Source organism: Salvelinus namaycush, chromosome 9 (genome assembly GCF_016432855.1).
Source record: "Salvelinus namaycush isolate Seneca chromosome 9, SaNama_1.0, whole genome shotgun sequence".
NCBI classification, from domain to species: domain Eukaryota; kingdom Metazoa; phylum Chordata; class Actinopteri; order Salmoniformes; family Salmonidae; genus Salvelinus; species Salvelinus namaycush.
The window spans coordinates 47847894-47874864 of record NC_052315.1 but is presented as its reverse complement, the minus strand read 5'-3'; the positions used below and the strand labels follow the sequence as shown (position 1 = coordinate 47874864).

The 26971-nt window shown below is 44.7% G+C and overlaps 1 protein-coding gene across 2 annotated transcripts; it reads right to left on the bottom strand.

The window, feature by feature from the left end:
* Positions 1 to 1473: 1473 nt before the first annotated feature.
* Positions 1474 to 26737, bottom strand: LOC120054149 (zinc finger C3H1 domain-containing protein-like). 2 transcript variants are annotated; one of them, XM_039001572.1, is made up of 35 exons: positions 26001 to 26737; positions 25155 to 25613; positions 24798 to 24991; positions 22916 to 23306; positions 22492 to 22715; positions 21743 to 21869; positions 21455 to 21546; positions 21201 to 21380; positions 20740 to 20901; positions 19686 to 19832; positions 19398 to 19513; positions 18632 to 18775; positions 18365 to 18539; positions 17575 to 17712; positions 16680 to 17306; positions 16391 to 16500; positions 16146 to 16277; positions 15902 to 16023; positions 15620 to 15721; positions 15375 to 15503; positions 14980 to 15160; positions 13091 to 13277; positions 11442 to 11633; positions 10997 to 11234; positions 10672 to 10777; positions 7465 to 7663; positions 5668 to 5762; positions 5399 to 5506; positions 5060 to 5164; positions 4515 to 4680; positions 4241 to 4341; positions 3848 to 3949; positions 3598 to 3637; positions 2666 to 2728; positions 1474 to 2529 (listed from the first exon to the last, which is right to left on the bottom strand). In XM_039001572.1, the coding sequence occupies exons 1-35, from the start codon at positions 26539 to 26541 to the stop codon at positions 2392 to 2394; spliced, it is 6333 nt and encodes a 2110-aa protein (XP_038857500.1). In that variant the 5' UTR covers positions 26542 to 26737; the 3' UTR covers positions 1474 to 2391. The 2 variants fall into 2 exon arrangements, 1 of the variants encoding a protein (XP_038857500.1); XR_005477569.1 differs by lacking the exons at positions 1474 to 2529; positions 2666 to 2728; positions 3598 to 3637; positions 3848 to 3949; positions 4241 to 4341 and having other exon boundaries at positions 4565 to 4680; positions 4951 to 5164.
* Positions 26738 to 26971: the final 234 nt, after the last annotated feature.

Sequence of the window (26971 nt, the reverse complement as noted above, 5' to 3'; positions counted from 1 at the left end):
CTATAAGTCTTTGCTAGATAAAGCCCCGCCTTATTTCAGCTCACTGGTCACCATAGCAACACCCACCCGTAGCACGCGCTCCAGAAGGTATATTTCACTGGTCATCCCCAAAGCCAACACTTCCTTTGGCCGCTTTTCCTTCCAGTTCTCTGCTGACAATGACTGGAACGAATTGCAAAAATCACTGAAGCTGGAGACTTATATCTCCCTCTCTAACTTTAAGCATCAGCTGTCAGAGCAGTTTACTGATCACTGTACCTGTACACAGCCCATCTGTAAATAGAACACCCAACTACCTCATCCCCACATTGTTACTTATTCTCTTGCACCCTGGTATCTCTACTTGCACATCTAGCACTCCAGTGTTAATGCTAAATTGTAATTATTTCACCTCTATGGCCTATTTATTGCCTTACCTCTCTACTCTTTTACATTTGCACACACTGTACATAGATTTTCTGTTGTGTTATTGATTGTACGTTTGTTTATGTGTAACTAACTCTGTGTTGGTTTTGTCGCACTGCTTTGCTTTATCTTGGCCAGGTCGCAGTTGTAAATGAGAACTTGTTCTCAACTTGCCTACCTGGTTAAATAAACTTGATTTCGTCTCTACATTATTTTGGCATCGAACATATCACCCTCCCTCGGAGAGGGGGTGACCTCGACAATTTGTTAAAACGAGAGGCTGCTTGGATCTTTAATTTAAAGACCCTTGCTCCCTTCGGTCTCAACGTAGACTTTGATCTGAAGCCATTCTTGTGATTTTGCTATTGTAAATGTTTGTAGGCTTATGTAGACAAATTATATCTATGATCATATCCATTTGTTTTTTGTATGCTATTTTAATATGAGAATTAACCAATGATATCAGGCCACACCTGGCCATGATTACAGACGCTATATAAATGATTCATCCTGCAGTGTTTGTCATTATACCCCGATGAAGACATTTTTGCATCTGAGCTCCTAGAGTGTGCGGCTCTCCTTTATTTTTTTTTTAAGTGTTCCACTCCGCTAGCCAGCACCTCGCCTAAATACCTGTGCGTTTCTTTCGCCTCTAGGCCTTGAAATACATCCACAGGTACACCTCAAATTATGTCAATTAGCCTATCAGAAGCTTCTAAATCCATGACATCATATTCTGGAATTTTCCAAGCTGTTTAAAAGGCACAGTCAACTCAGTGTATGTAAACTTCTGACCCACTGGAATTGTGGTACAGTGAATTATAAGTGAAATAATCTGTCTGTAAACAATTGTTGGGAAAATGACTTGTGTCATGCACAAAGTAGATGTCCTAACCGACTTGCCAAAACTATAGTTTGTTAACAAGAAATGTGGAGTGGTTGAAAAATGAGTTTTAATGACTCCAATCTAAGTGTACGTAAACTTCCAACACGTTTTCACTCCACTTGACAAGCTCCCTCTGACCAAACCCACTAAAAGTTCACATAGTAAATAAAGACAGGACAGAATTTCATTAGATAATTTAATATAAACACATTCAAATTCAACATACAAAAACTGTTGAAACACTCATCCTTGGCTCCTCTCAAATAGCCTAATCATTGTAATATATTTTTGACAAAAACAAAATTGCACATGAGAACATTTAAACTAGATGTTTGTGACTATCCTCGCCTGGTGATGTGTTTAAAGGGTCTTCCCCGCTGATCGACTGTCTGGCAGAGGGGATATCACAGCATTCAGCAGTCTCAAAAATACATGGGACAATGATGAGGGGCCAAATAAATACTTTTGCAGGCAGCCATTTTAACGTCACCATGGCCAGCCCTTTAATTTTCATGCGATTGTTAATGTTTTTTTTAATCACTTCTTAAAACAAATAGCGAAATAAACAGGTCATTTGATCTCTTCCCTTGGGAGACACTGGAACAAAAAGTTACATACTGTAGAAGGCAGCAGCGAGCGTCACTATTTTGGGGAAAACCTCCTTTAAAAACACTGAAGACAGACGCACGTCAACATCCCAGTTAGGATGCCATAGTCAGTCAAAAGTCTTCAACCCCGTACGTAAAGGTAAAAATAAAATTAAGTGACATGAGGGAAAAAAAAGGAACATGTAAATTAAAAAGGGAAAAAGACGTGTCACTTAGTTAGCAGGTCTATACTTACGTACATGATGTAAGGTGATATAACCCTGAGTGCGTGGCCCAGAGTTTGGACAGGGAGGGAGTTCATTCATTGGCTTCGGTGATGAGCGAGCAACCGTCCTGCCCACAGACATCTCCCGGCTGGAGACAGTCCTACTGCGGGAGGGTCTGCCTCTAGAGTCTGCCCCTCTCTCTCTGGCTAACCTAGGCAGTGGTCTGGTCTGATTGGACTTAGATTTAACCTTTTTTTTGTTTTTGAGGGGGTGGGGGTGGTTATCCTCAGTGATCCTCTCCCTCCATTTTGCTCCAGCCTAAATTTAGGGGCTCACTTAGACTCACTCCCACCTCTTGACATTTGTCAACAAGTTTCCTCAGTTTATCAGTTTTACCTCCCTCCGCAGCTTCAAACAGCAGACGCTGGAAAGGGAGAGAGAGGAGGGGGAAGGGGGGGTAGGTGAACATGCGTGCATTATCTCCCAGGTGGGACAAAAAACAAACTTTTTTTGTTGAGAAGTGTGTGCGTTTCAGAGATAGTAACCGAGAGGGAAATTACATCTTTCCATAGGGTGGCACACAGTGGAAGCTTTTGCAGGGCTTGCTGATAAAGAAGCCGGACCTACAAAAACAAACAAAAATACCAAACGCGGGAGCCACATGTCAGTTTAGCGGAGGACAAGGACAAAACAGGAGAAAGAGCGTGGAATGAGGTCAGTGGTTTTAGTAACTAGTTTAGTTTGTCTCTAATAGACCAAACTGTTACCGAGCAACAAAATCCAACCATTCCAGTTTGTCCCCAACGTCAGTTGTAAGCCTTTTAACGGTCATACATTACATTGTGGCGAACACTGACAACAGCCTGTAGGGAAGAAATAGATTACAACAAAATGAAGGGAAGATTATGGGACAGCTGGGTCAAGGTAAATATGCAAAGCGAAACACTGACAAGAGGTTGGGACAGCAGCAGAGTCATCAACATGTTAACAGAGCAACATACATGATATAGTGTACATCCACACAACCCCCTGCTAACTTACTGTCATATCCCTCTCCCTAAACTTTAACCTTCACCCATCCACTCCCTTACCAGCCGGGCTCTACAGTCAATCCATTTTACTCGCGTACGCACCGAAATATTTTGCTGTGCGACGAGCACCGGTTCACCAGTTGTTGCAATGACTATTTCACTGTACCGCAGCCCATGGAGAATACACTGAGCGCAGATTCATGACCATCATGCTTGCACCATTACTACAAAGAAAACAGCTTGTTACGTCAAAATGTTTTTCATTGTGGTCCTACATTTGTGTGCCCCTACATTTTTCAACTTAGGCGCACACATGGTCCTTTTTAAAATAGGTCAGCGTAGAGCCCTAACCAGTCTTTTGCGCTTCTATTTTTGCCCAACTAGTCTTTCCTTGTTTCACTGCCCCTACCCACTTCGCTCATTGCCCCCTGCCCACCCACCCCGACCCCCCTCTAACTCACCTCGGAGCGCTCCTTGAGTTCCCTCTCCACAGCGATCGCTCTGCCGAGAAACACAGCACAAAAGCCTGTCAGCTATAACCGCAATTCAAGTGCAGCGGCTTTTCAAAGCTGCGATTGAAGCAGGACAGAAGCTGCATTTTTTTATGTGGAAAAGTGCATTTGAAAAGTGCATCAGAACAGTGAGAAACCATCTAGAAAGATAATCACCTAATAATAATAATCCACAGCTCAGGAGAAAGTTTGGACTTACATTTTCCAGTTGGCCAGATAGTTTGGAATGCTACTGCTCAACATTCTGGCCTGGAATTTCAGATGTTCTATATTTCCGTCCTGCCATTCTTGATGCAGCAACCTACACAACAACAACAGCAACAAAAATCTAACCTAATCGTCTGGAGAATACAGCCTATACAACAAAATAAGACCGGAGCCGCAGTTATAACACTAACCTAGATAATAATAGATTCCACAAGCAGATAACGTGACATCACAACCAGTAACTAACAGAGATTAAACAACAATAAGGCTCTAAAAAAGTTCCAACTTGAATATATTCCAACTTCTATCACCCTCTGTCCATGTCAAAGCAAGCGGGACTAGTTTACAACAGGTTTAGGCCGGTAGTGTCGGGTGCTTTGGGTACCTCAGGGCCAGTTCAGCGTTGGTGGGCATGGTGTATTTTAGTCTCTCCAGGATATGGGGGTGCTGGGACTGGGGCAGACAGCTCAGGTAGTGGAACATAACCTGAGTGTGGAGAAGTTTGCAATTGCACATTTCAAATACCACAAACGCTAACGAAAGGATTCAACTTCATAGACCCCTCCTGATTAACATTGGCTCTCTGGATTTATTTTTGTCATTGGGGCTCATCTGATCAGTCGTCATAGTGAAGACAAGTCCAGTTGCGGTTCTATTACCTTGTTGTGAAATCTGAAGCAGCTCCAGTACTGGGCCGAGCTGAACGGAACCTCTAGCCTGGAAGGGACAGTTACTAGGCAACGCTGGACCAGGTCTGATAACATCCGGAGCTCTCTGCCGTTGGAGGGGCTCCCGGCTAGCTTACTGCTGGTAAAAAGGAGATAACTGGAGAGAACAGTAAAAAGGTTAGTTCCGTTAGGTCTCTGGGCCTACCCCCACCTGGACGTTTGCTAATGCTAAGGCAGCCCCTGTCAGAAGCTGAGTGGAGGATAGCCGCTACCCAACCCCACTGTGGTTGGTTAGTTGGTAAGGCCTTCTGATTGGATGCAAAGTCATCCTGATGAAATCCTGTGCTCCCACTTGTGAACCCTTTTATTGTATGTGTGCCTGTTCATCATCGCTATAAAGGAGCATTAGATCTGGCTTGACTCTCACCAGATGTGGCCCCATCATCCCATGGAACGATAGTACTATCCTTATGGCGATACTGGGTGAGAGGATGAAACAGACGCACGTTAAGGAGTTGGTGTAAGACTTGACTCACTCCATCCATAGCTTTCGAAGGACATTTAGCTGCATTACGGCTCCCAGGGCTCTCTCGAAAGCATCCATCGCCTCCCCAACACTACCGTGCACCCACTGCCACAGACTGCAAGACACCAGAAAACACAACACTGTCTCGGACTGTATGAAATGACTTATCATGTTTTATTGTATTGATGAATGAATGAATAACCTCATTCTAAAAACCTTTATGAAAAGGTAACCTTATTATAAACTGTTAACGATGGTGCATTGAACTGCTATATATGAAAAAGAACTGGGCTTATGTGTAGTGTAGGGTCAGCCAGCGTATCACAGCGCAGTACAGCACAATACTTACCAGTGGACGAGGTTCAGGTAAGGCTTTTGGTGACTAAGCTGCTCTTGAAGTTGACTTTTGATAACTGGGCCTCTTAGGATGTCCTCTGTTGGAATACCAAGGATGTACCTTCAAAAGAAATGGAGATTGCATTAATTCATTAAACATTTAACAATATACCCCTCTACAAAAAGGAAGCAACTTGGTTTACAAAAAGTCTGGTTGTTTTTTTTAAGTTAAGAGAGTTAGGACACTCATTCCTGCTTAAGTTCTGGGAGGGAATGTCCTACCGTAGCACATCCACAGGTTTCTGTTCACTTCTCTCCCCATCACAGAAAGACAGGACAAACTCCCGGAACAGAGGAGTGATGCAACTTGACTTCTCCTGTTCAGAGACACATACAGTGCCTTCAGAAAGTATTCACACCCTTGACTTTTTCCACATTTTGTTTTACAGCCTGGATTTAAAATGGATTCCATTGAGATTTTGCCACTAGCCTACACACAATACCAATAATGTCAAAGTGGAATTATGTTTTGACTTTTTTTTACAAATGAATTCAAAATGAAAAGCTGAAATGTCTTGATTCAAGTATTCAACCCCTTCATTGACAAGGCTAAACAAATTCAGGAGAAGAAAACAATGCTTACCAAGTCACATAATAAATAAGTTGCATGGACTCACTGTGTGCAATAAGTGTTGAACATGATTTTTGAAGTACTACCTCATCTCTGAACCCCACACATACACGTAGCTTTAAGGTCCCTCAGTAGAGCAGTGAATTTCAGACAGATTTAACCACAAAGGGAGGTTTTCCAATGCTTTGCAAAGGGCACCTATTGGTAGATCTATTTTTTATTTTTTTATTTTTTAAGACATCTAATATCCCTTGGTGCATGGTGAAGTTATTAATTACACTTTGGATGGTGTATCAATACACCCGGTCACTACAAAGATACAGGCATCCTTTAACTAAGTTGTCGGAGAGGAAGGAAACCAAATCAGGGATTTCACCATGAGGTCAATGGTGACTTTAAAATAGTTCGAGTATAATGGATGTGGATGGACCAACATTGTAGTTACTCCACAATACTAACCTAAAATGACAGTGAAAATAATAAAAATGTCAAAACATGCATCCTGTTTGCAGTAAGGCACTAAAGTAAAACTGCAAAAAAACGTAACAGAATTGAACTATGTCCTGAATAAAAAGCATTATGTTTGGGGCAAATCCAACATCACTGAATACCACTTCATATTTTCAAGCAAGGTTGTGGCAGCATCATGTTATGGGTATGCTTGTCATCAGCAAGGACTAGGGAGTTTTTCGGGGATAAAAAGAAACAGAATAGAGCTAAGCGCAAGCAAAGTCCTAGTGGAAAACCTGGTTCAGTCTGCTTTTCAACAGAGAACGGGAGAAGAATTCATCTTTCAGCAGGATAATAATCTAAGGCCGAAAATATACTTCAGTTGCTTACCAAGACGCAATTGAATGTTCCTGAATGGCCTTGTTAGTTTTGACTTAAACTGTCTGGAAAATCTATGGCAAGACTTGAAAATGGCTGTCTAGCAATGATCAACCAACTTTACAGAGCTTGAAGAATTTAAAAAATGACAAAATGTGCAAATATTGTACAATCCAGGTGTGAAAAGCTTTTAGAGACTTACCCAGAAAGGCTGTAATTGCTGCCAAAGTTGATTCTAACATGTATTGACTCAGGGGTGTGAAAACGTATGTAAATTAGATATTTCTGTATTGAATTTTCAATACATTTTGGAAGATTTCCTAAAAACATGTTTTCACTTTGTCAATATGGGCTACTGTGTGTAGATGGGTGAGAATTTGTTTTATATTTAATCAATTTTGAATTCAGGCTGTAACAAAATGTGGAATAAGTCAAGGGGTATGAATACTTTCTGAAAGCACTGTAGGTTAGCTAGGTCATGAAGAATCTTAGTGCAAAAAAACACAAAAATGATGTCACTACATGTAAATTGACTATGCCCTTCTTAATTGCCCCTAAAGGGATATATAACGTTTGAAATGACCAGGAGTGCCACCCAACCCACTAACAGACAGACTGACCTGTGCCATAAAGAACTTGCAGGTGTGGTAGAAGACCTCTGCATTGTGTGGACACTGGGACAGAGCCCGTAGCCACACGCAGACACCCTGCTCACAGTCCCCCTTCCCCACGTAGAGCCCTGACAGGGCATCTAACAGGACACAGGACTGCGGGCACAGCGCCAACAGGGACTCACACAGCTCCAGGCCCGCATCGTACCTACAGGGTGCAAGTCAGTTTTAAGTTAAGACTAGCAAGTAGATATTAGTAGAATGTTTAATGACACACACACACAGCCACCCAACCACATATGTACACACATTAAGACCTTTCTTGTCCAAACACAAAAGTAGGGCTGGGCGATAAGACCAAAATGTCATGATATTTTAATGACTTATTTGACAATATTTTATGTTTTTTAATAATAAAAGTTAAATATTTATGAGTGTGTGTTGCCACCCTAGGTTCATGAACTACTATCTACAGTACCAGTCGAAAGTTTGGAGACCTAGTCATTCAAGGGTTTTTATTTATTTTTACTATTTTCTACATTGTAGAGTAATAGTGAAGACAAACTATGAAATAACACATGGAAACATGTAGCAACCAAAAAAAAATGTGTTCAACAAATCAAAATATATTTTATATATTTGAGATTCTTCAAAGTAGTCACCCATTGCCTTGATGACAGCTTTGCACACTCTTGGCATTCTCTCAACCAGCTTCACGAGGTAGCCACCTGGAATGCATTTCAATTAACAGGTGTGCCTTGGTAAAAGTTAATCTGTGGAATTTCTTTCACTCTTATGCGTTTGAGCCAATCAGTTGTCGTGACAAGGTAGGGGTGGTATACAGAAGATAGTCCTATTTGGTAAAAGACCAAGTCCATATTATGGCAAGAACAGCTCAAATAAGCAAAGAAAAACAACAGTCCATCATTACTTCAAGACATGAAGGTCAGTCAATCAGGAAAATGAAGAACTTTGAAAGTTTCTTCAAGTGCAGTCGCAAAAACCATCAAGCGCTATGAAACTGGCTCTCATGAGGACCACCACAGGAAAGGAAGACCCAGAATGACCTACGCCGCAGAGAATAAGTTCATTAGAGTTACCAACCTCAGAAATTGCAGCCCAAATAAATGCTTCAGAGTTAGACACATCAACTGTTCATAGGACACTGCATGAATCAGGCCTTTATGGTCGAATTGCTGCAAAGAAACCAATACTAAAGGACACCAATAAAAAGAAGAGACTTGCTTGGGCCAAGAAACACAAGTAATGGACATTAGATCAGTGGAAATCTGTCCTTTGGTCTGTTGAGTCCAAATTTGGGATTTTTGGATCCAACCACCATGTCTTTGTGAGAATAAGAATAGGTGAACAGATTATTTCTGCCTGTGTGGTTCCCAACGTGAAGCACGGAGGAGGTGGTGTGATGGTGTGGGGCTGCTTTGCTGGTGACACTTGCCTATGTATTTAGAATTCAAGGCACACTTAACCTGTATGGCTACCACAGCAATCTGCAGCGATACGCCACCCCATCTGGTTTGCGCTTAGTGGGACTATCATTTGTTTTTCAACAGGACAATGACCCAACACACCTCCAGGTGGTGTAAGGGCTATTTGACCAAGGAGAGTGATGAAGTGCTGCATCAGATGACCTAGCCTCCACAATCACCCGAACTCAACCCAATTGAAATGGTTTGGGATAAGTTTGACCGCAGAGTGAAGGAAAAGCCGCCAACAAGTGCTCAGCACGTGAGAACTCCTTCAAGACTGTTGGAAAAGCATTCCAGGTGAAGCTGGTTGAGAGAATGCCAAAAGTGTGCAAAGCTGAATTTCTAATAGAAAACACTTTTTTGGTTACTGCATGATTCCATGTGTTATTTCATAGTTTGTCTTCACAATTATTCTACAATGTAGAAAACAGTTAAATTAAAAGAAAAACCCTATTGAGAGTCAGGCTTAAATCGACTAACATCAGCGCCTGACCTCACTAATTCTCGTGACTGAATGGAAGCAAGTCCCCGCAGCAATGTTCCAACATCTAGTGGAAAGCCTTCCCAGAAGAGTAGAGGTTGTTATAGCAGCAAAGTGGGGACCAACTCCATATTAATTCCCATGATTTTGGAATAAGATGTTCGATGAGCAGGTGTCCACATACATTGTCATCTAGTGTACATTATAAGTGATTTCAAATGGGGCTCTCTCCATTCGGATCGTTTTATACTGTTCAACTTAAACCAAGTGCTTGAGCAATTCTACTCTTCTTGACTGACATGGGGAAGTGGCATGTGGAAGGAGAGAGACGACCCAAGTAGCAAACGCATAAACTATACTGAACAAAAATATAACGCAACATGTAAAGTGTTGGTCCCATGTTTCATGAGCTGGAATAAAAAGGTCCCAGAAATGTTCCATACGCACAAAAAGCTTATTTCTCTCCTTTTGTGCACAAATTTATATAAATCCCTTTTACTGAGCATTTCTCCTTTGCCAAGATAATCCACCTGACAGGTGTGGCATATCAAGAAGCTGATTAAACGGCACAATCATTACACAGGTGCACCTTGTGCTGGGGACAATAAAAATCCACTCTAAAATGTGCAGTTTTGTCACAATGCCACAGATGTCTGAAGTTTCGAGGGAGCGTGCAATTGGCATGCTGACGGCAGGAATGTCTACCAGAACTGTTGTCAGACAATTTAATGTTCATTTCGCTACCATAAAGGCAGCCCAGGACCTAGCCAACCAGACCGTTGATGAAACTGAGGAGTATTTCTGTCTGTAATAAACAAATTCTGATTGGCTGGGTCTGGCTCACCAGTGGGTGGGCCTGTGCCCTCCCAGACACACTCATTGCTGCGTCCCTGCCCAGTCATGCGAAATCCACAGATTAGGGGCTAGTTCCTTTATTTAAATTTACTGATATAATTGACATCCTTATATGAACTGTAACTCGTTGAAATTGTTGCGTTTATATTTTTGCTCAGTATGTAAAAACAAAACCATTACACGTGTCGGAAGTTGTGTATCACATTTATCAAACCAAACACTGAAATACCATTATAGAAGGTAAAGTAAAAACCCAAACCGTCTGTGCATCAATACCTGTATATAGTAAAATATGGTATACCGCCCAGCACTACACACAAGACAGATTTTATTGGGGGCCACACACACACACACACGCCCCCCTAGCTAGCAGAATGTTAGCGTTGAGCTTACTTTCCCAGCAGGCTGTAGCAGGCGATGAGGTTTGTGTATAGAGGCAGACAGACCAGAGTTCTCTCACTGGGAGGCAGAGTCTGGTCTGTGCACTGACGTACTGCATCTAGCGTTGAAAAAAACAATAATAAGTAACAGTGGAAATAGCCGAAATGGAAGCGTAACATTTTTAGGCTTGCAAGTAAACTACATTTACCATGAGTAACTGTGGACAAGGTGAACATTTATAGACTGTGTGAAAAAGCTAAGTAAAAGACCTGTAAAAAAAAAAACATGGGACAGTTTCCATGTGAGTCGTTGAATCGTGGCGATGGTGAAGGCTCACCTTCGAACACAGCGATAAGTGTATCAGGCTCGGTGCGGACGTCGAGCGGCTTTCTCCAGGGGAGGGCGAAGGACTCTGTGCTTACCACCCGGGAAGGGTTGGAGTTGGCCGGGTCATACAAGGTGGCCGGCAGGCGGTCAAACTCTGTCAGGTGGATGAAGGACAGCCAGACTAGGCAGCGGTCACTCGCGGTCAGGTGGTCAGCAATGCACTGCTCAGTGACCGACTTCAAGGCATTCTGGAATGAACAGGGATGCCAGAGAGGTGATTGTTTGCCCTTGAGCATCTTGTGCATTTTGTGTAGCAATAGCTAATCCAAGAGGTATTAAATCGGTTTGGCCTGATGGTAGAAAAAAACATGCCATATGACTTGGAATTGCACCGGGAATTGATGTGTGCAGCTAGATTGCTGGCGCTCTCGGGTTATGTCTTTGCAGTTGCTTACCTGTAGGATGGCCAGGGCATTCTGTAGCCGGCCGGTGAACACGCTGAGTTGGACCCTGTAGAGTAGAGACTCCAGCAACTGGAAGGAGAGCCTCTCAGAGAAACCACTAGTCCAAGAACAGTCCAGTAGGTACTGCAGCAGACGACCACACACATAGTCCTTCCCCTCAAACGAGCTCTCCATGGTTAGGTACTGTGTGGTGGGGGGGGGGGGGGGGTTAGTTTAGACCTAATACACTATAACAGCATATCGGCTACATGCCTGGCAATATTATTCTTCTCAGACCAGTTTATATTTCAGAACTCGAGCTTTGATAACTAAATAGATCAGTTGGTGTAGCTCTTGCGAGGCACAGCGTAGCGTAATTTGAAATAATTAGCTTTTTTTTATTTTACTGGATATGATGGTCATGGTACTTTCAAGACAACTGGGAACTCTGGGAAAAAAACAAGGTCAAATCATGACATCAGTGATCTTCAGGTTGGAAAGTCAGAGCTCTAGAAACATGCCCGCGTTGGATGACCATTCAAAAAAAGATTTTCCCCCAGTCGGATCTCATTATTTTCCGAGTTCCCAGTTGTTTTGAACGCACAGACGTCTGATATTTTCTGAGTTCCCAGTTGTTTTGAACGCGGCATTAGTCTCAGCGGAGGGAGGGAAAACAGCAGAGGGTCTGCTCTCTCCTTCCTTTCCTCCGGCGAAACCGACCAAAGAGGGGACCCGTCTTCCACCTGATGGCAAAACACGAGTCGCACCACGTCTGCCTCGTGCACAAATTCATGTTGTTCCTATGACAAGAGAAAGTGAAATAGGCCTACTCCTCAATATTAAAAATAGACACGACGAGCTGCTAAGAATGATTATTTATTTTTAACGCTGGACTATCGATACACTTGGCTACTCATTCATTGCAGCTGCAGTGGAAGTAGTTAGAAGCATGTTATGTTGGGTAATAGTGTTGAATAAAAACAGTACTGAAAGAACGTACACATGAACTCGCTCATTGCTCCCGAGTGGTGCAGCGGTCTAAAGCTCTGCATCTCAGTGCTAGAGGGGTCATTACAGAACCTGGTTTGATCCCAGGCTGTATCACAACCGGCCGTGATCGGAAGTCCCATCGGGCGGCTCAGAATTGGCCCAGCATTGTCCGGGTTAGGTCGTCATTGTAAAATAAGAACTTGTTCTTAACTGATTTGCCTAATTAAATAAAGAAAAGGTACTTTTTTTTTTTTTTAAACAGCAGCCCTTTGCTGTATTCTTTGACAGTCTCTGGTCATGGTTTTAAAAGTAATGAAATCTCACGTAGGCTAGTATTAAACTTTGCTGTGGCCGGGGTTGTGGCAGCTGTAGGTAGGCGAATCGATTTGAGCTATCTGATTGGCCAGCGCAGTAGGCGCACTCGATTTAGCCACAGACCTCCAGGTCTGCCGGGCAGGCAGAGTTTGACTTTTCAGACAAATTAGATGGTTCAAAATGCCAACACTCTGCCTACCCGGTGCGCAAAGCTTCTGAATCAAGTGCACCTACCGCCTGCATGCTTTTATCGTTGGCGTTTCTACAGAAATGTTTGGTGATCGACTAGGAATGCCTCGAAGATCGACTGGTTGGTGAACACTGCTGCAGAGGGTAGGTTGGACATGAGAACTTACACTCCACCAGACTTGGTAGTCGGGGGCGTGCTCAACAGCCATCTCACACATCTCCTGCACCTCGTCCCTCTTCCCGCGGCGGGAGAACAGAGACAGGTAGTGGCACCAAATCTCTGGGTTGTCCCGGTTGTCCTCCAGGGCACGAGACAGTGTGTTCAACGCAGCATCCAGGCACTCTGCCACTGAGCTACAGGGAAGCAACATAATACAATACTTATATCATATCACGTTATATTACAAAACATACAGTACCAGTCAAAAGTTCGGACACACCTACTCATTCAAGGGTTTCTTTACTTTTACATTGTAGAATAATAGTGAAGACAAACTATGAAATAACACATATGGAATCATGTAGTAACCAAAAAAGTTTTAAAAGAAATCTAAATATATTTTATATTTGAGATTGTTCAAAAAGTAGCCACCCTTAGAGCTTTTCACCCTTACAGCTTTTCACACTTGGCATTTTCTCAACCAGCTTCACCTGGAATGCTTTTCAAACAGTCTTGAAGGACTTCCCACATATGCTGAGCACTTGTTGGCTGCTTTTCCTTCACCGGGGGATCCAAATCATCCCAAACCATCTCAATTGGGTTGAGGTCGGGTGATTGTGGAGGCCAGGTCATCTGATGCAGCACTCCATCACTCTCCTCCTTGGTCAAATAGCCCTTACACAGCCTGAAGGTGTGTTGGGTCATTGTCCTGTTGAAAAATAAATGATAGTCCCACTAAGCGCAAACCAGGTGGGATGGTGTATCGCTGAAGAATGCTGTGGTAGCCATGCTGGTTAAGTGTGCCTTGAATTCCAAATAAACTCACTGACAGTGTCACCAGCAAAGCACCCCCACACCACCTCCTCTATGCTTCACGGTGGGAACCACACATGTTGAAAACGTCCGTCCACCTAGTCTGCATTTCACAAAGACACAGCGGTTGGAACCAAAAATGTCAAATATGGATTCCGGTCTAATGTCCATTGCTCGTGTGTCTTGGCCCAAGCAAGTCTCTTCTTATTTTTGGTGTCCTTTAGTAGTGGTTTCTTTGTAGCAATTTAACCATGAAGACCTGGTTCATGCAGTCTCCTCTGAACAGTTGATGTTGAGATGTGTCTGTTTATTTGGGCTGCAATTTCTGAGGCTGGTAACTCTAATGAACTTACCCTCTGCAGCAGAAGTAACTCTGGGTCTTCCTTTCCTGTGGCGGTCCTCATGAGAGCCAGTTTCATCATAGCGCTTGATGGTTTTTGCAACTGCACTTGAAGAAACTTTCAAGGTTCTTGAAATGTTCCGGATTGACTGACCTTCATGTCTTAAAGTAATGATGGACTGATGTTTCCCTTTGCTTATTTGAGCTGTTTTTGCCATAATATGGACTTGGTCTTTTAACAAATAGGGGTATTTTCTGTATACCACCCCTACCTTGTCACAACACAACTGATTGGCTGAAACGCATTAAGTAAAGAAATTCCACAAATTAACTTTTAACAAGGCACACCTGTTAATTGAAATTCATTGCGGGTGACTACCTCATGAAGCTGGTTGAGAGAATGCCAAGCGTGTGCAAAGCTGTCATCAAGGCAAAGGGTGGCTAATTTGAAGAATCTTCAATATAAAATATATTCTGATTAGTTTAACACTTTTTGGTTACTACATGATTCCATATGTGTTATTTCATAGTTTTTTTGCCTTCACTATTGTTCTACAATGTAGAAAACAGTAAAAAGAAAAGAAAAACACTTGAATGAGTAGGTGTGTCCAAACTTGGACTGGTACAGTATAATACATATCCAATCTGATACACATTCATCACCCAGACACACCAGATCCAGATTTGAGTATGCCTTGAGTAGAGGGTCATACATACACAGACACACTAGAGGGTTCACATACGTTTCTTTCTGGCTGAGGTATTTGAAGGCCAGTTTGATCCACAGCTGTGCGTTGCGGGGGCTCTCTAGGACACTAGTCTCCAGGTTAGATATGTCGTCAGTCTCACTAATGAAGTAGCGCTTGTCGTCTGGGGTCACACACACATCCATGGCAGCAGACAAACTCCTCTTGGAACAGCCGTCTATGACAAGGATAAAAAAAACGACAAAGAGCAAAAGGATATCGGTGAAACTCTCCAGGGGGAAAAACTCAAACGGTTGTGTTCTGCACAATTGAAGCGAAGCAATTGCTGTGTTCGTGCCGCTTCCATCATTTACACTGCGCTTCAGATCAGTTGTATTTCTGCTCGTCCGTTGTGGTCTGTTGTCGGGAGATGAACCTACTGACTGACTCACCGTATTTGACCGGACCAGGGTTGGCGTCTGCACACTCGTCCCCGCTGTCGTCCCCTGCGCTTGGGCTGGCCTGGCGAGTGGGCTGAGGCCTCCACCTCCGGAGATCCTTACACGTGGTGAAGGGAGGGACTAGACAAAACACAAGTTAGACTAGAGTCAGAATGCTTCTATTGTGAAGCAGGTTCCTTAAACTAACAACACATTGTTGAGTGATTAGGAGATAAAACAAAGGAAGATTCTCTCACCATGTCTTTTGCTTTCATTCACTTTGCTCAACAGTAGGACGGCCTTCTGGTCCATTCCCATGCGATCCTTATTTGTCCCAAAGAGCTTTTTTAAATACTTCTCTGTAAACAAGCAACATTGGCACAACTAACATTGTCAGTGAAAGCCTCAAACATGTATTTATCATGGAGTAAGAGGTTCAAGATTATTTTTTTTTAAACTTGCATTATTAAATCGCCAAATCCATAAATTCTAAACTCAATGGCATTTCAATATTGCCCGATGCAGTGTGGTTCTGTTACCTGTGGCAACACTGATGTCATCAGTAGTACTGCTCTCCGAGCAGCCAATCAAGGCCAGGTTGTACGACAGGATATCATGGAAAAGCTGGTTTCCACCGAAAGTGCAATTTCTCATATGCTGCCTAGAAAACAGACCAGGAGAAACCAACATCAGATCACCAAAATGAGGTGGGGTGATTATAATGAAACAGAAATGAACACAGACTCACATGCATGTTCACACACACTAAGAAGACCGACTTACCACTTGCAGTCATCGTCATTGCATGTGCCTGTGAGGTCGAAGCGGCAGAAACACTTTTTGGGCACTACAACGTTGCTGTAAGACACAGAGCTGAGTGATAACTTCTCCTTGGTCCGAAAGTACGGACTGAACCTGAAGGCAAAAAACGAGAAGAGGAAAAGGCGAGAGGTTCTTATTGAAAAGGTCATTCTTAGCACTAGTAATGTGTAATTGGGAGACGGCCTAGCAGTGAAGTAGCCACCTACCTGTAAGACTTGAAGACCAGGAGAGGGCTGCGATATTGTCCGAACGGGACAGGCTTTAGCTCAGCACGGCTTGACTGGGCAGCCATTATGTCTACATCCACCTCTATCACCTGAACATTAAAACATGTCAGTCTTCCCATGGAGAATGAATGGAAAACAGTTCCAGACAGGACGTGTGTGTTGTATGCTAGTCCAGAAACTCTACATAACCATCGAAGTAGCATTTGAAATCACAACAAAAGGCTATTTGAATTCAGTGCGAGTAGGTTTCAGCTATATTATGCTTTACCTTCCCAGCTGGAGGTTTCTCCACAGTGCCACCTAGCGCCCGTAGTTCCCCGAGCAGCAGCTCTCCTAGGTTGGCCTGCTGCTTGTCCATCGTCTGCAGGGCCTCCACCTCCAGCCCTAAGAACAGCTCCCCAGGCCCAGGGGCCTTCACCTTGGCTGGACAATCCTTGACCAGCCCAGTCCCACCGGGCTCCAGTTTAGGCTTGGTGAAGGCGCCCGTCTCTCTGAAAGAGCGCCTGCGAACACTCTGGGTGGAGGCGGCGGGCACGGCTGCAGCGGCGGGTTCCATGTCGCCGTCTTCAGTCTCAGTGATGTCCTCACTGCTGACCAGGGTGAGTTTATCCTGGGTGAGGTCGTGCAGGGATGGCTGGGGCAAAGGGAAGGGGCTGGTGGGAGGGGCACTGGGCTGGCGAGCCCTGGGGATTGGGGTGGAGGTGGCCTGGGGTGGCGGGGGTTCGGGGACGGCTCCTCGGTTGTGGAGGGCCTGGGCCTCCTTCAGTTTCTGGATCTTTAGGGCGTACTCTGACTCCAACAGCTGCAGACGCTGCTTCTGGGCCAGGAGGTCGGCGAAGTGGCGTTCAGTCCCGCGGGGGGCGACAGAGACTTCCACCCGTAGACGTTTCACAGGCTGTAGAATAGAGGCAGGAAAGAGAGACTGTTTAGAGAACACTGGCTTTTACTTATGGCTGGGTCGTGTGCAGTTGAAAGGAAATGGGAGAAGACTTTCGAAACAGAGGTGGTGTTACAAGGCCAATAACACACACTTTCCACTTCAAAGCAATGTTACGATGTTGTGCCCTACTGGACATGGCCTTGAACACGTTTCTATGTTTTATCAAACAACAAGTAAGGGCTCCGGAATAGTATACTGTGGGTCGGTACGTTGTGATGCTCACCGAGGGGTGGCTGACGTCCGTGCGTCGTTTCTGACCCCCTGGCTCTCTGCCTGCGGCAGCCTGGGCTTGGACCATCTCTTTCTGCAGCTTCAAGCTGTGGTTCTTCTTCACCGACACACGGAGCTGAACACGATGAACCTATAGGGCGGGAACATACGTGACAGACGTTAAAGGGTGGAAACAAAACATTAAGAGCAGCTGCTCTTTCCATGACAGACTGTGCCATTCAGAGGGTGAATGGGCAAGATATTTAAGTGCCTTTGAACAGGGTACGGTAGGTGAGACACACCGATTCTTGACACGCACTGGTTCGAGTGTGTCAAGAACTGCAACGCTGCTGGGTTTTTCACACTCAACAGTTTCCCGTGTGTATCAAGAACGGTCCACCACCCAAATGACATGCAGCCAACTTGACACATCAGCGGGAAGCATTGGAGTCAACGTGGGCCAGCATCCCTGTGGAACGCTTCCGGCACCTTGTAGAGTCCATGCCTCGAATTAAGACTGTTCTGAGGGCAAAAGGGGAGGGGTGCAACTCAATATTAGGAAGGTGTTCCTAATGTTTGGTGTACTCCGTGTAAATGACAAATGAGCTAAAACAGTATAACTCATCAGAACCTTAATTAGCTGAATCAGGTGTGTTGAGAGTGAAAGACGGCACATCCAGTAGCCTTCCAAGGAGAAGGCGTGACCACACCTGCTATATACACGCAAAGGAGAATTGAAGTTTACTTCAAACTTCATTGCCTTTCAGTTTCATTTCCCCTGGGTTCCTCCCTAACTGACACACCTGTTCCTGGAGCCTGTTGAGGAGGGTCTTGTTGGCGCTGACGATCTTCTCCGAGGCAAGGAGCTGTTCTTTGAGCTTGGCCACCTTGGCCTCAGCCGCCTTCAACGCCTCCTTCTTCTTCTGCTCCTGCTGTAAGAGCTGCCTCAGGATGCCGTCGTCCTTCAGGAGCAGGTTTCTGGGAGGAGGGAAAGGGGAGAAACCATTAGTCCGAGTGATTTCCTAATGTGAGACAACTACTGAAAATACCAATGTGTTTGGGGGCCTCACCTGTGTTTGGTCAGGTTGGTCTCTGCCTCGGTCAGCTGTAGCTTGGCTGCTGCCTTGGCAGCAAAGTCCACATCGGGATCAGAGCCTGCAGGAGAGGACACAGCTCTGGGACTGTGGTCCATCAGAACCTTCTGTTTCTCCCTACTGCAGTTAGAAAACAAATAAAACAGTGAGACATTTTTGTCAGTGTTTTTATTTTAACCTTGATTTGAACCAGGCTAGTCAATTAAGAACAAATTCTTATTTACAATGACGGCCTGGCAACAGGCCTCCTGTGCGGACGGGGGCCAGCATAAAAAAATAAATACTAAGATAAAAACGGACAACACAGACAGGAGACACTGGCAACAGCACAAATACAACAGCAAACAAACAGCGGGTGTGTGTGTGTGTGTGTGTGTGTGTGTGCGCACGCGCGCAGGAATGTGCGTGAAGTGAAACATGCTTCCTTACATAAGGCAACGCAAACTAGTGGCAACGACATGTCTCAACAACCTGTTCATCTATTTGTCCTTTGACCTCCTCCAGAGACACCAGGTCCTGTTTTAGGTTCGGCTTGGAAGGAATTCCAAGACCGCGGGTATAACGAATGAAAGGACCATTTGTAGTCCATAGCGTGCCACCATTCACATTTTAAAGGAATATCCTTCCTCGTCTTGGTGCCTTGGATATAGCTACGCGTGTTAATGAATGGTTGTAGCCATCGATAGCGCCTGGGTAGAAAAACTACGTCACTAGGTCAGGCTATCTTCTGGGGAAACCATACCTGGCTATTTCTTCTTTCAGCAGACGATACTCCGCCTTCTTGGCATCAGATAGAGCCTCCGGAGTTCTGACTGGATCGTTCTCCTCAGACCCCGACGTCGGTTTGGCTTTTGCTGCCTAGATGTTCAGAGAGAGAGAGAGAGAAAATAAAAAAGCATCAACTGCCCGTCCCCCTCAGATCATATACAATTAGCACACTTGCAAGCAACTCAAATTAGAATTCTGCCATTCACATATACATTGAGAGGAGGTCCTGGAGGCTAAACTGTTGGGCCACACTCAGACGTACCTCTGCAGACCTGCGGGCCTCCTTAATCATGAACTCCAGGCCTCCGAAGACAAACTGTGTCTGTGTAGAGCTGCCGCAGGCCTCCGTGTCCGAGTCACTGTCGTCTGAACCGTTGAGCTGGACTACCACCGCCTTGTGCCGAGGGAGCTGGGGGGAACAATAAAAAGTATGAATTTAAAAATGGGTCATCGCGAGGAACGGGCGCGGACTTCACGGCTCCAAATCAATTCATCGCAAAGTGGGAGTGTCAAGTTACGATCAGATCCCCCCCGTCTTATTCATTATGATCTGAAATGCAAAACTGATCCTATGTCAGCCCTCCTACTCTTAGTGAATACGAGCCCTGGGATGCAGTCGAAGATGAGCTTATTGTTCACGGACTCTGGGAACATAACTGAGGCCGGGCGTCATTGGGAACACATGTCCTGCTGAAGGGATCCACGAGTGTTTTCCTATAGCAATCACAGCGCGAGTTCTAAGCCATTGGTCTTATAAGACACCACACGGCGTTACTGAGGACAAAGATACCTGTGGCTTCCAAAGTCCTGTTTTACACAATTTAGCTGCAAAAAAAAGCAGAATATGTAGTTCTTTAACAAAAATATAGCATATTAACAAAAATATTTATATTTTCAGCACGTGCAAGATGATCAGAGAAGAAACTCATTTGCGAATCTACTGACTTGTTGCTTCAACATACTTCCATGGCTGTGTTTATAATGTAGGTGAACAGAATGAATGCCATCCGGAATATTGTGGTTGAAAGTGTCAAAGAAAGCACGCTATTCAGGACATTGTGGGTTTTAAGAAATGCACATTTTAGTCATTTAGCAGACGCTATTATTCAGAGAGACTTACAGGAGCAATTAGGGTTAAGTGCCGGCGACCTTTCGGTTACTGACCCAACTCTGGATTTCCTTAAAATGTTTAGGTTTGAAAGCCAACAGGAACTAAAATTGACTATAAAGTACAGATGAACATGTTCCCTGGTTAATTCAGTAACAACTATGTATTAGCCTGTAGTATACTATCTCCATTGTGTTATTATCCTTACCACCAGTGGGAGCCTGGGGTGGTGATGCCCGCGGCTGTACTTTTTGTTTCGTGGCTGGGGTGCTGTGTTGAGGCTGACCACACTCCGGTTGCTCATGGGCACCGGCTCAACCAGACTGACCAGGGGGGAGGGAGAGGGGGGGCCGCTGTCAAGGGTAATCTCCTAAGGGGGAGGAAGACATTGTTAAAGCCAGACTCACCAAGCCCACTGTTCAAAGACAACCATTTGCTGTAGTAATGGAAAATATCACGATTGAGTTGCCCATCTCATATAGCAGGGTAACGAGATAAATTAGCATTGTTCAACACCTGTAAATTAACAGAGTGAAAAAGATGCATCCTTCTGTTGAGCTGAATTCACTTTCTAGAGTATGACCTACTCCTAAAACAACACAGATAACACGGGCATGTCACTTTACGCTCCTGTGGCGCCATCTAGTGTTGTACCACAGGAAGTACCACCTTCTTGTTGACCATGGACATGAGGCAGGTCTCTCTGAGCAGCATCTCCTCCTCCTCTTCCTCGTCAGCGAACGGCGGCTTGGGGGGCGGCTCTAGCTCATCCGGGGGTGGGGGCATTGGGGGTAAGGGTGGAGGGGGCGTGGACGGAATGACGGACAGGAAACGCGGCTGACCCAAATCCTGGAAAGAAAGAGGAAAGCTGTTTAGTTTCACCTATAAGAGAAGCATGGTTTAGAGTTTAGAGTGGAACGTACAATTCTGTATTGAGGGGAGTCCACGGGGAAAGGCATGGGCATGTGAGTGAAACATCCTGGGACCTCGAATGGATCATGTACTGGAGAAGACGCTGGAAAGAGACAAGAACAGAATTTTAGCCAATCAGATTCTGACAGAAATAACTGTCAAACATCACAAAAGCGGCATGGATGGATGACCATGCCCCTACATACAATCCTTCCACGATGTAGGATGGGTTCTATATAACACCTTCAGAAAGGTTGAATAGTGCTGTGAGTGCATTCGCAGGTGAGCTGAATGCTCACCCGGAGAATTGGTCTCACTGTCAGTATCCATGGCAACCTCGTCGTAGTTGTCATACTGGTAAAGGTTCCCTGAGGTGTCCAATCCCTGTTTACCAGAAGACTTCCTAGTGTGGTCGCTGTCTCTGGACTGAGAGGGACAAATAGACATTAACTTAAACATCTTCTCAGTCTTTCTCTTATCTGGGAAAGTGAACATTTCTGACACAGATCCCCATCACTGGCCCCCTCCTCATAACCACTTGTAGATCTGTAACGATTGGATAAGCGATAAGCAATATGGTGAAAAATTCACCAAGTATATCAGACGGCAAGGTAGAGCCACCTCCATATTACATACTCATATCCAATCCTTTCGAAGCTACTTGAAGTGCCTAGGGAGTAGGGGCTAGGGCATTCTGGACTGCGAGTGGTTTGAGTAAAAAAACAAAATAAACGATTTTAAACATTGAAATGACTAAAAACCAAATTGAAACGGTAAAAATGATAATGGACCAACATTTAAAGTCTCTTTACTATGTCCTGATTACTAACAGACATCAAAACGAAAGCTAGATAGTCATGAAACATAAAACAATTCAAAGCGATGGATAGAGGATTTATATTTTGCCATTTTGACAGCAAGGAAATATAATACATTTTAAGTGCGGCCCTCGTTGAAGACCAAATGCAGCCCGCGGGTCAAAGTGAGTTCGACACCCCTGAGCTAGGGTCTAGGATGGGTTTCTGGACAGGAACTCTCTCTCTCTTACCTTGCTCGGATTGCGCGGCAGTGGCGGCTTGGACCCCCCGACCAGCTTCATGAAGCGGTTGTACTGCTCATCCTGATTGGACAGATCTCGGATCTTGCGGATCTCTTCCTCCCTCCTGCGGCGTTCCTCCTCCTCCTGTCTCCGCAGCTCGTCCTGGTCTCTCTGCTGTTGGAGCTTCCAGGTCCTCAACTGCTGCTTCCGGAACGTCTGCTTGGCCACCGAGCCTGGGGTACAGGAATCAAGAGGGGGGACATTTTTGGAGAAAAGCCTAAGCTGTTTTGTAAACTCAAGTTTGAGCTTTAGAAATCTAATATACTCCATGTTGGCACCAAATGTTCCAAGACTAGAATGTCCGTTTCGTGGAATGTTTGGTGCCAACATTGAGGACAGCTTGTATCTGACAAAGCAGAAAGGCCCTCCTCACCTGGGCTGACCATCTTCCTCCCTGGATACCCCTTGACCGGAGCTTTGCTCTTCTCCACTGGAGGCTTAGCCCCAGCCTTGGCCTTCTCCTGGGGCTTGTTGGCCAGAGCTTTGGCCTTCTCCGAGGCAGCAGAGGAGGCAGACCTGGTGGTGACTCTGCCTCTTTCGGGTGGGTTGGATGCACTGGATGTAGAGCTGGTGATCTTCTCCTGGGAAGGCTTGGCGTTGGTGATCTTCTCCTTGGAAGGCTTGGCGTTGGTGATCTTCTCCTTGCTCGCCTTCATTACCTGCTGTTCTTTCTGCTGCCACTTCCTGCTGGCTGACTGCAAGGCCAAGAGACGCAGCTGCAGCTCAGACAGCTCCTCGTCTTCATTGCTCCCTTTCACTTTAGGCTGCGGGGGGGGGGGGGGGGGGGGGGGGGGTTAATTATAATGGGATTTTAAATAGGAATGACCTAAGGGCCAGATGACCTGGCTCCTAACTTGAAAACAATGCAACTCAACTTTCGCAAGTATGCATTGTGTGAAAGGACATTTCCACATCTCAAGTCAACATTTGTGTCTAAACCAGTTTAAACTAGATAAAGCCTAATGCCTTGACATAAAACATTTTAACTAGGGCTGTCAAACCATTAAAATAGTGAATTGAGTTAATGGCATTAATCACAACTTCAGAATTTGCTCAAATTTTGCCCAAAGAAAGATCTTTCCATTTAAGAATCAGTATATTGAGTTAGACATACTATGTTTTCATTGCAAGGGATGGAAACACAAAATTATCTACATCAGAATGTTTGAATAGCATTTTCACCATAAACACAAAAGTAACAGTAATATTCAGCCAGCTGTTAATGCTCACAATGTTTAAGTAGGCCTACTCCCTCCTATCAATGTTTAAGTTTAACACTTGTGCACAACACACAGGGGTCTTTTCACAGTCCCCGAATCCAGAACAAATCCAAGAAAGTGTACAGTATTATATAGAGCCATTATTGCATGGCACTCCTTTCCATCTTGTATTGCTCAAATAAAGAGTAAACCAGGTTTTAAAAAACAACAATAAAGCAACACCTCACGGTCCAACCCCTCTCCCCTATTCGACCTAGATATGTAGCTCTGTCCTTGAGCTGTTCTTGTCTATTAATGTTCTGCATTATGTCATGTTTAATGTTTTGTGTGGACCCCAGGAAGAGTAGCTGCTGCTTTTCAACAGCTAATAGGGATCCTAATAAAATACCACGTACCAAAGCTTCAGGCATACTAAATGAGTGGGACTATAGGGAGAAAACAAACTGGCTCTACGGATACAAAGTACCAAGAGCTTTAAATCTTGTCCAACAATGTTATGAAAACACTGTAACCATCTGTAGTGTTCAGATAACTTGACACACATAGGCCTACACTCTCCCACACCCTCCCACACATACTCCCACACCCCACTCTTGAAGAATCTCTTCGAGTAGCCTATTCCTTTTCAATTTTTCCTGTGCCATCCAAATGTGTGCATAGCCTAACCAGTGGTCAAGTTATCAGGTTGCTAGCTAGGTAACATGACTAACTAGCTACACAATGTTCACAAGTAGTTTAAAACTGCCTGTGACATGCGCAAACAAACAGCGGCAGAAAAAACAGAAAAAAAAACAGCTCTGATAATACTGGGCATAACTTTACGTGATTTGGGTTAGAGGCACGTGGTCTTCAGCGACGTAAAGGCCCAAGCATCAACTGTAGCTGTGTTTCGTGTGGTGTTCTGGCCTAAGGTGGTCAGTGCGGAAACACGCACGCTTAAAAAGGTTACGTGAGGGGTAGAAATGTGCGCCGATATACATGTCACGCATTATTAGCGTGTTAACTTTGACGGCCCTAATTTTAACAGATGCCTACCTTGACAGGGGATGGAGTGGAGTCCTCTGATGATTCGCTGCAGCACACACAACCGACTTTAGAGTACTTCGTCTCCCCCTCTTTCTTCGGGTCCTCAGATTTGCTGCTGCAGCTCACACAGATTGTTGCGTCCTTCTCCCCTTTCTCGTTCGCCTCCTTCTTCAACCCATCTTTCTCCTCCTTTTCCTCTTCTCCTAAATAGTCAGTAGACAACACAAACAGGGTCTTAACATTGTGGCTGATAAAACAATACATCATTGATTATAGTCAAGTCTGCTTCACAATGTTTCCTTAGTTAATTACCACCACTGTAGCCATTGCTGCAGACTTGTGTTGTATCGTGGCTTTGGTACACACCTTTGGGAATAGCAAGCGGGGTAGCAACTGGTTCAACTGGACCTCTTTCACTCTCCATGTCACTGTCCTCTTTCTCCGGATCTTTCTTTTCCGTTTTCGTTTTGAGTGCATCAATTTCTGCAGGAGTGAGGAGTTTCTGTCGTAGAGGTTTGAGGTTGAACGCCTGAAATACCTTCTTCTCCTCCGCGGTGCTGTCATTGGGAATACTGTTAGTGTCGGGTAATGGCTCTGTCTGGGGATTGCTGGCAGGACCCTCAGACTCGTTCAGAGCCGGCAGGTCTTCTTCGGGCTTCAGAACCATGTTTTCTTCTTTTCTAATACATTCCAGCTCCAGCTGAATCTGTTTGTACTTGGTGAGCAGGTCCTCAAAGCTCTCGTTAACACCATTCTCGGTTTTGGCAGCGTTGTGGTGCATCATCTGCTTGTTTCTTACCTGATTCCTCCCCATCATTACCTTCTCTGAATTCATGAAGTGAAGGAAATGCACAATTAATGAGTTTGATTACGACATACAAAGACTTTGACACTAATAGCAACATGTATTTAGATCCAAAATCCATTTCCAGGTCAACAGCACAAAGTATTTTGTTTCTAATTCAAAATGCTACCAATCAATTGAGCTTTGATGGCAGGGAGGGAAATACGGTGTAAAATCAACTGTTACAAAATGGCAGATATATTGTTAGCTAGAGGCGATATGGTAACTACAATCAAGGCTAGTACAACAGCCAAACAGAGAAATATGTTACAATGTGTGGTTACGTTTGTTAGGCTTTTACCTTCAGCAACATGGCAGCACACACTTTACAATCATACAGATGCCATGAGATGAATGCCAAAGGATACGTTTGTTCCTCGAGGGAGATTCTTTCTTGTTACTGTGATTCTCTCCGGGCCCATAACGGCCGGGGGGAACCCTACCAGTCTCTCTCCCTCCACCACATCCGTCTCCCCAGCCTCCTCGTCCCCAATCCCCGCGACCGTCATCGTCTGGTTTCCACCGGTGCCTAAATCGACCCAGGGCTGTGTGACTTCGTTCCCAGAAACTGGAACGTGGGCTCTGGTCACAGTGAGGCCCCAGTGGCGGCGGCCGGTCGGGTCCGCTTTGCTGTCTGTGGTTCGGGGGGAAGGGACTGTGCGAATGAGGTCCACGGTTGTATGGCATTAAGAGTCGAAAATCTGTAGGCTGGCTACCCATAAGAGGTGGTAAACTTCGCGCCGATGGCTTCGATTTTCGTGTATTTCGTGATGAGTTGTTGTTCGTACTACTAGGCCTCATTGTATCCTGCTGTATAAGCACCTTTTCGTCGGTGTCATCATCGCATATCTCCCCGTCTTCCAGCTCCCCTTCGTCCGTCGGAGACCGATTGCTTGACTTTGAATCCATTTTGTAGAGTAATGAGGTATTACCTTAGTTAGACTGGTACTTAAACGCACAACATATGTTTGTAATTACAAACTTGGATGTATTATTGTGTTGTTACGCCAACGTTAAAGAATATAACGCTAACTACGCTATTTCTCTCCCTTCTTCTGCTTGAAGCCTGGGGAAGTTCCACCGCAGAAGTTGAGGGGGGGCCGATGTAAATTTGTGACGCTATGCAACACGTCAAATGCCTCACTTGGGTGGAGCTCCAAAGGCACGTATGCGGACTTCTTCTTCTTCGATGACGTTTAACCGCGGTTGGCATCCAATAATTGTTGCATTACCGCCACCTACTAGACTGGAGTATAACTCCCTTATACTATGCTTGAAAAAGTAAATAAATAAAACAAATACCCTACCATCAAGCATTACATTCACAATTATACATTTT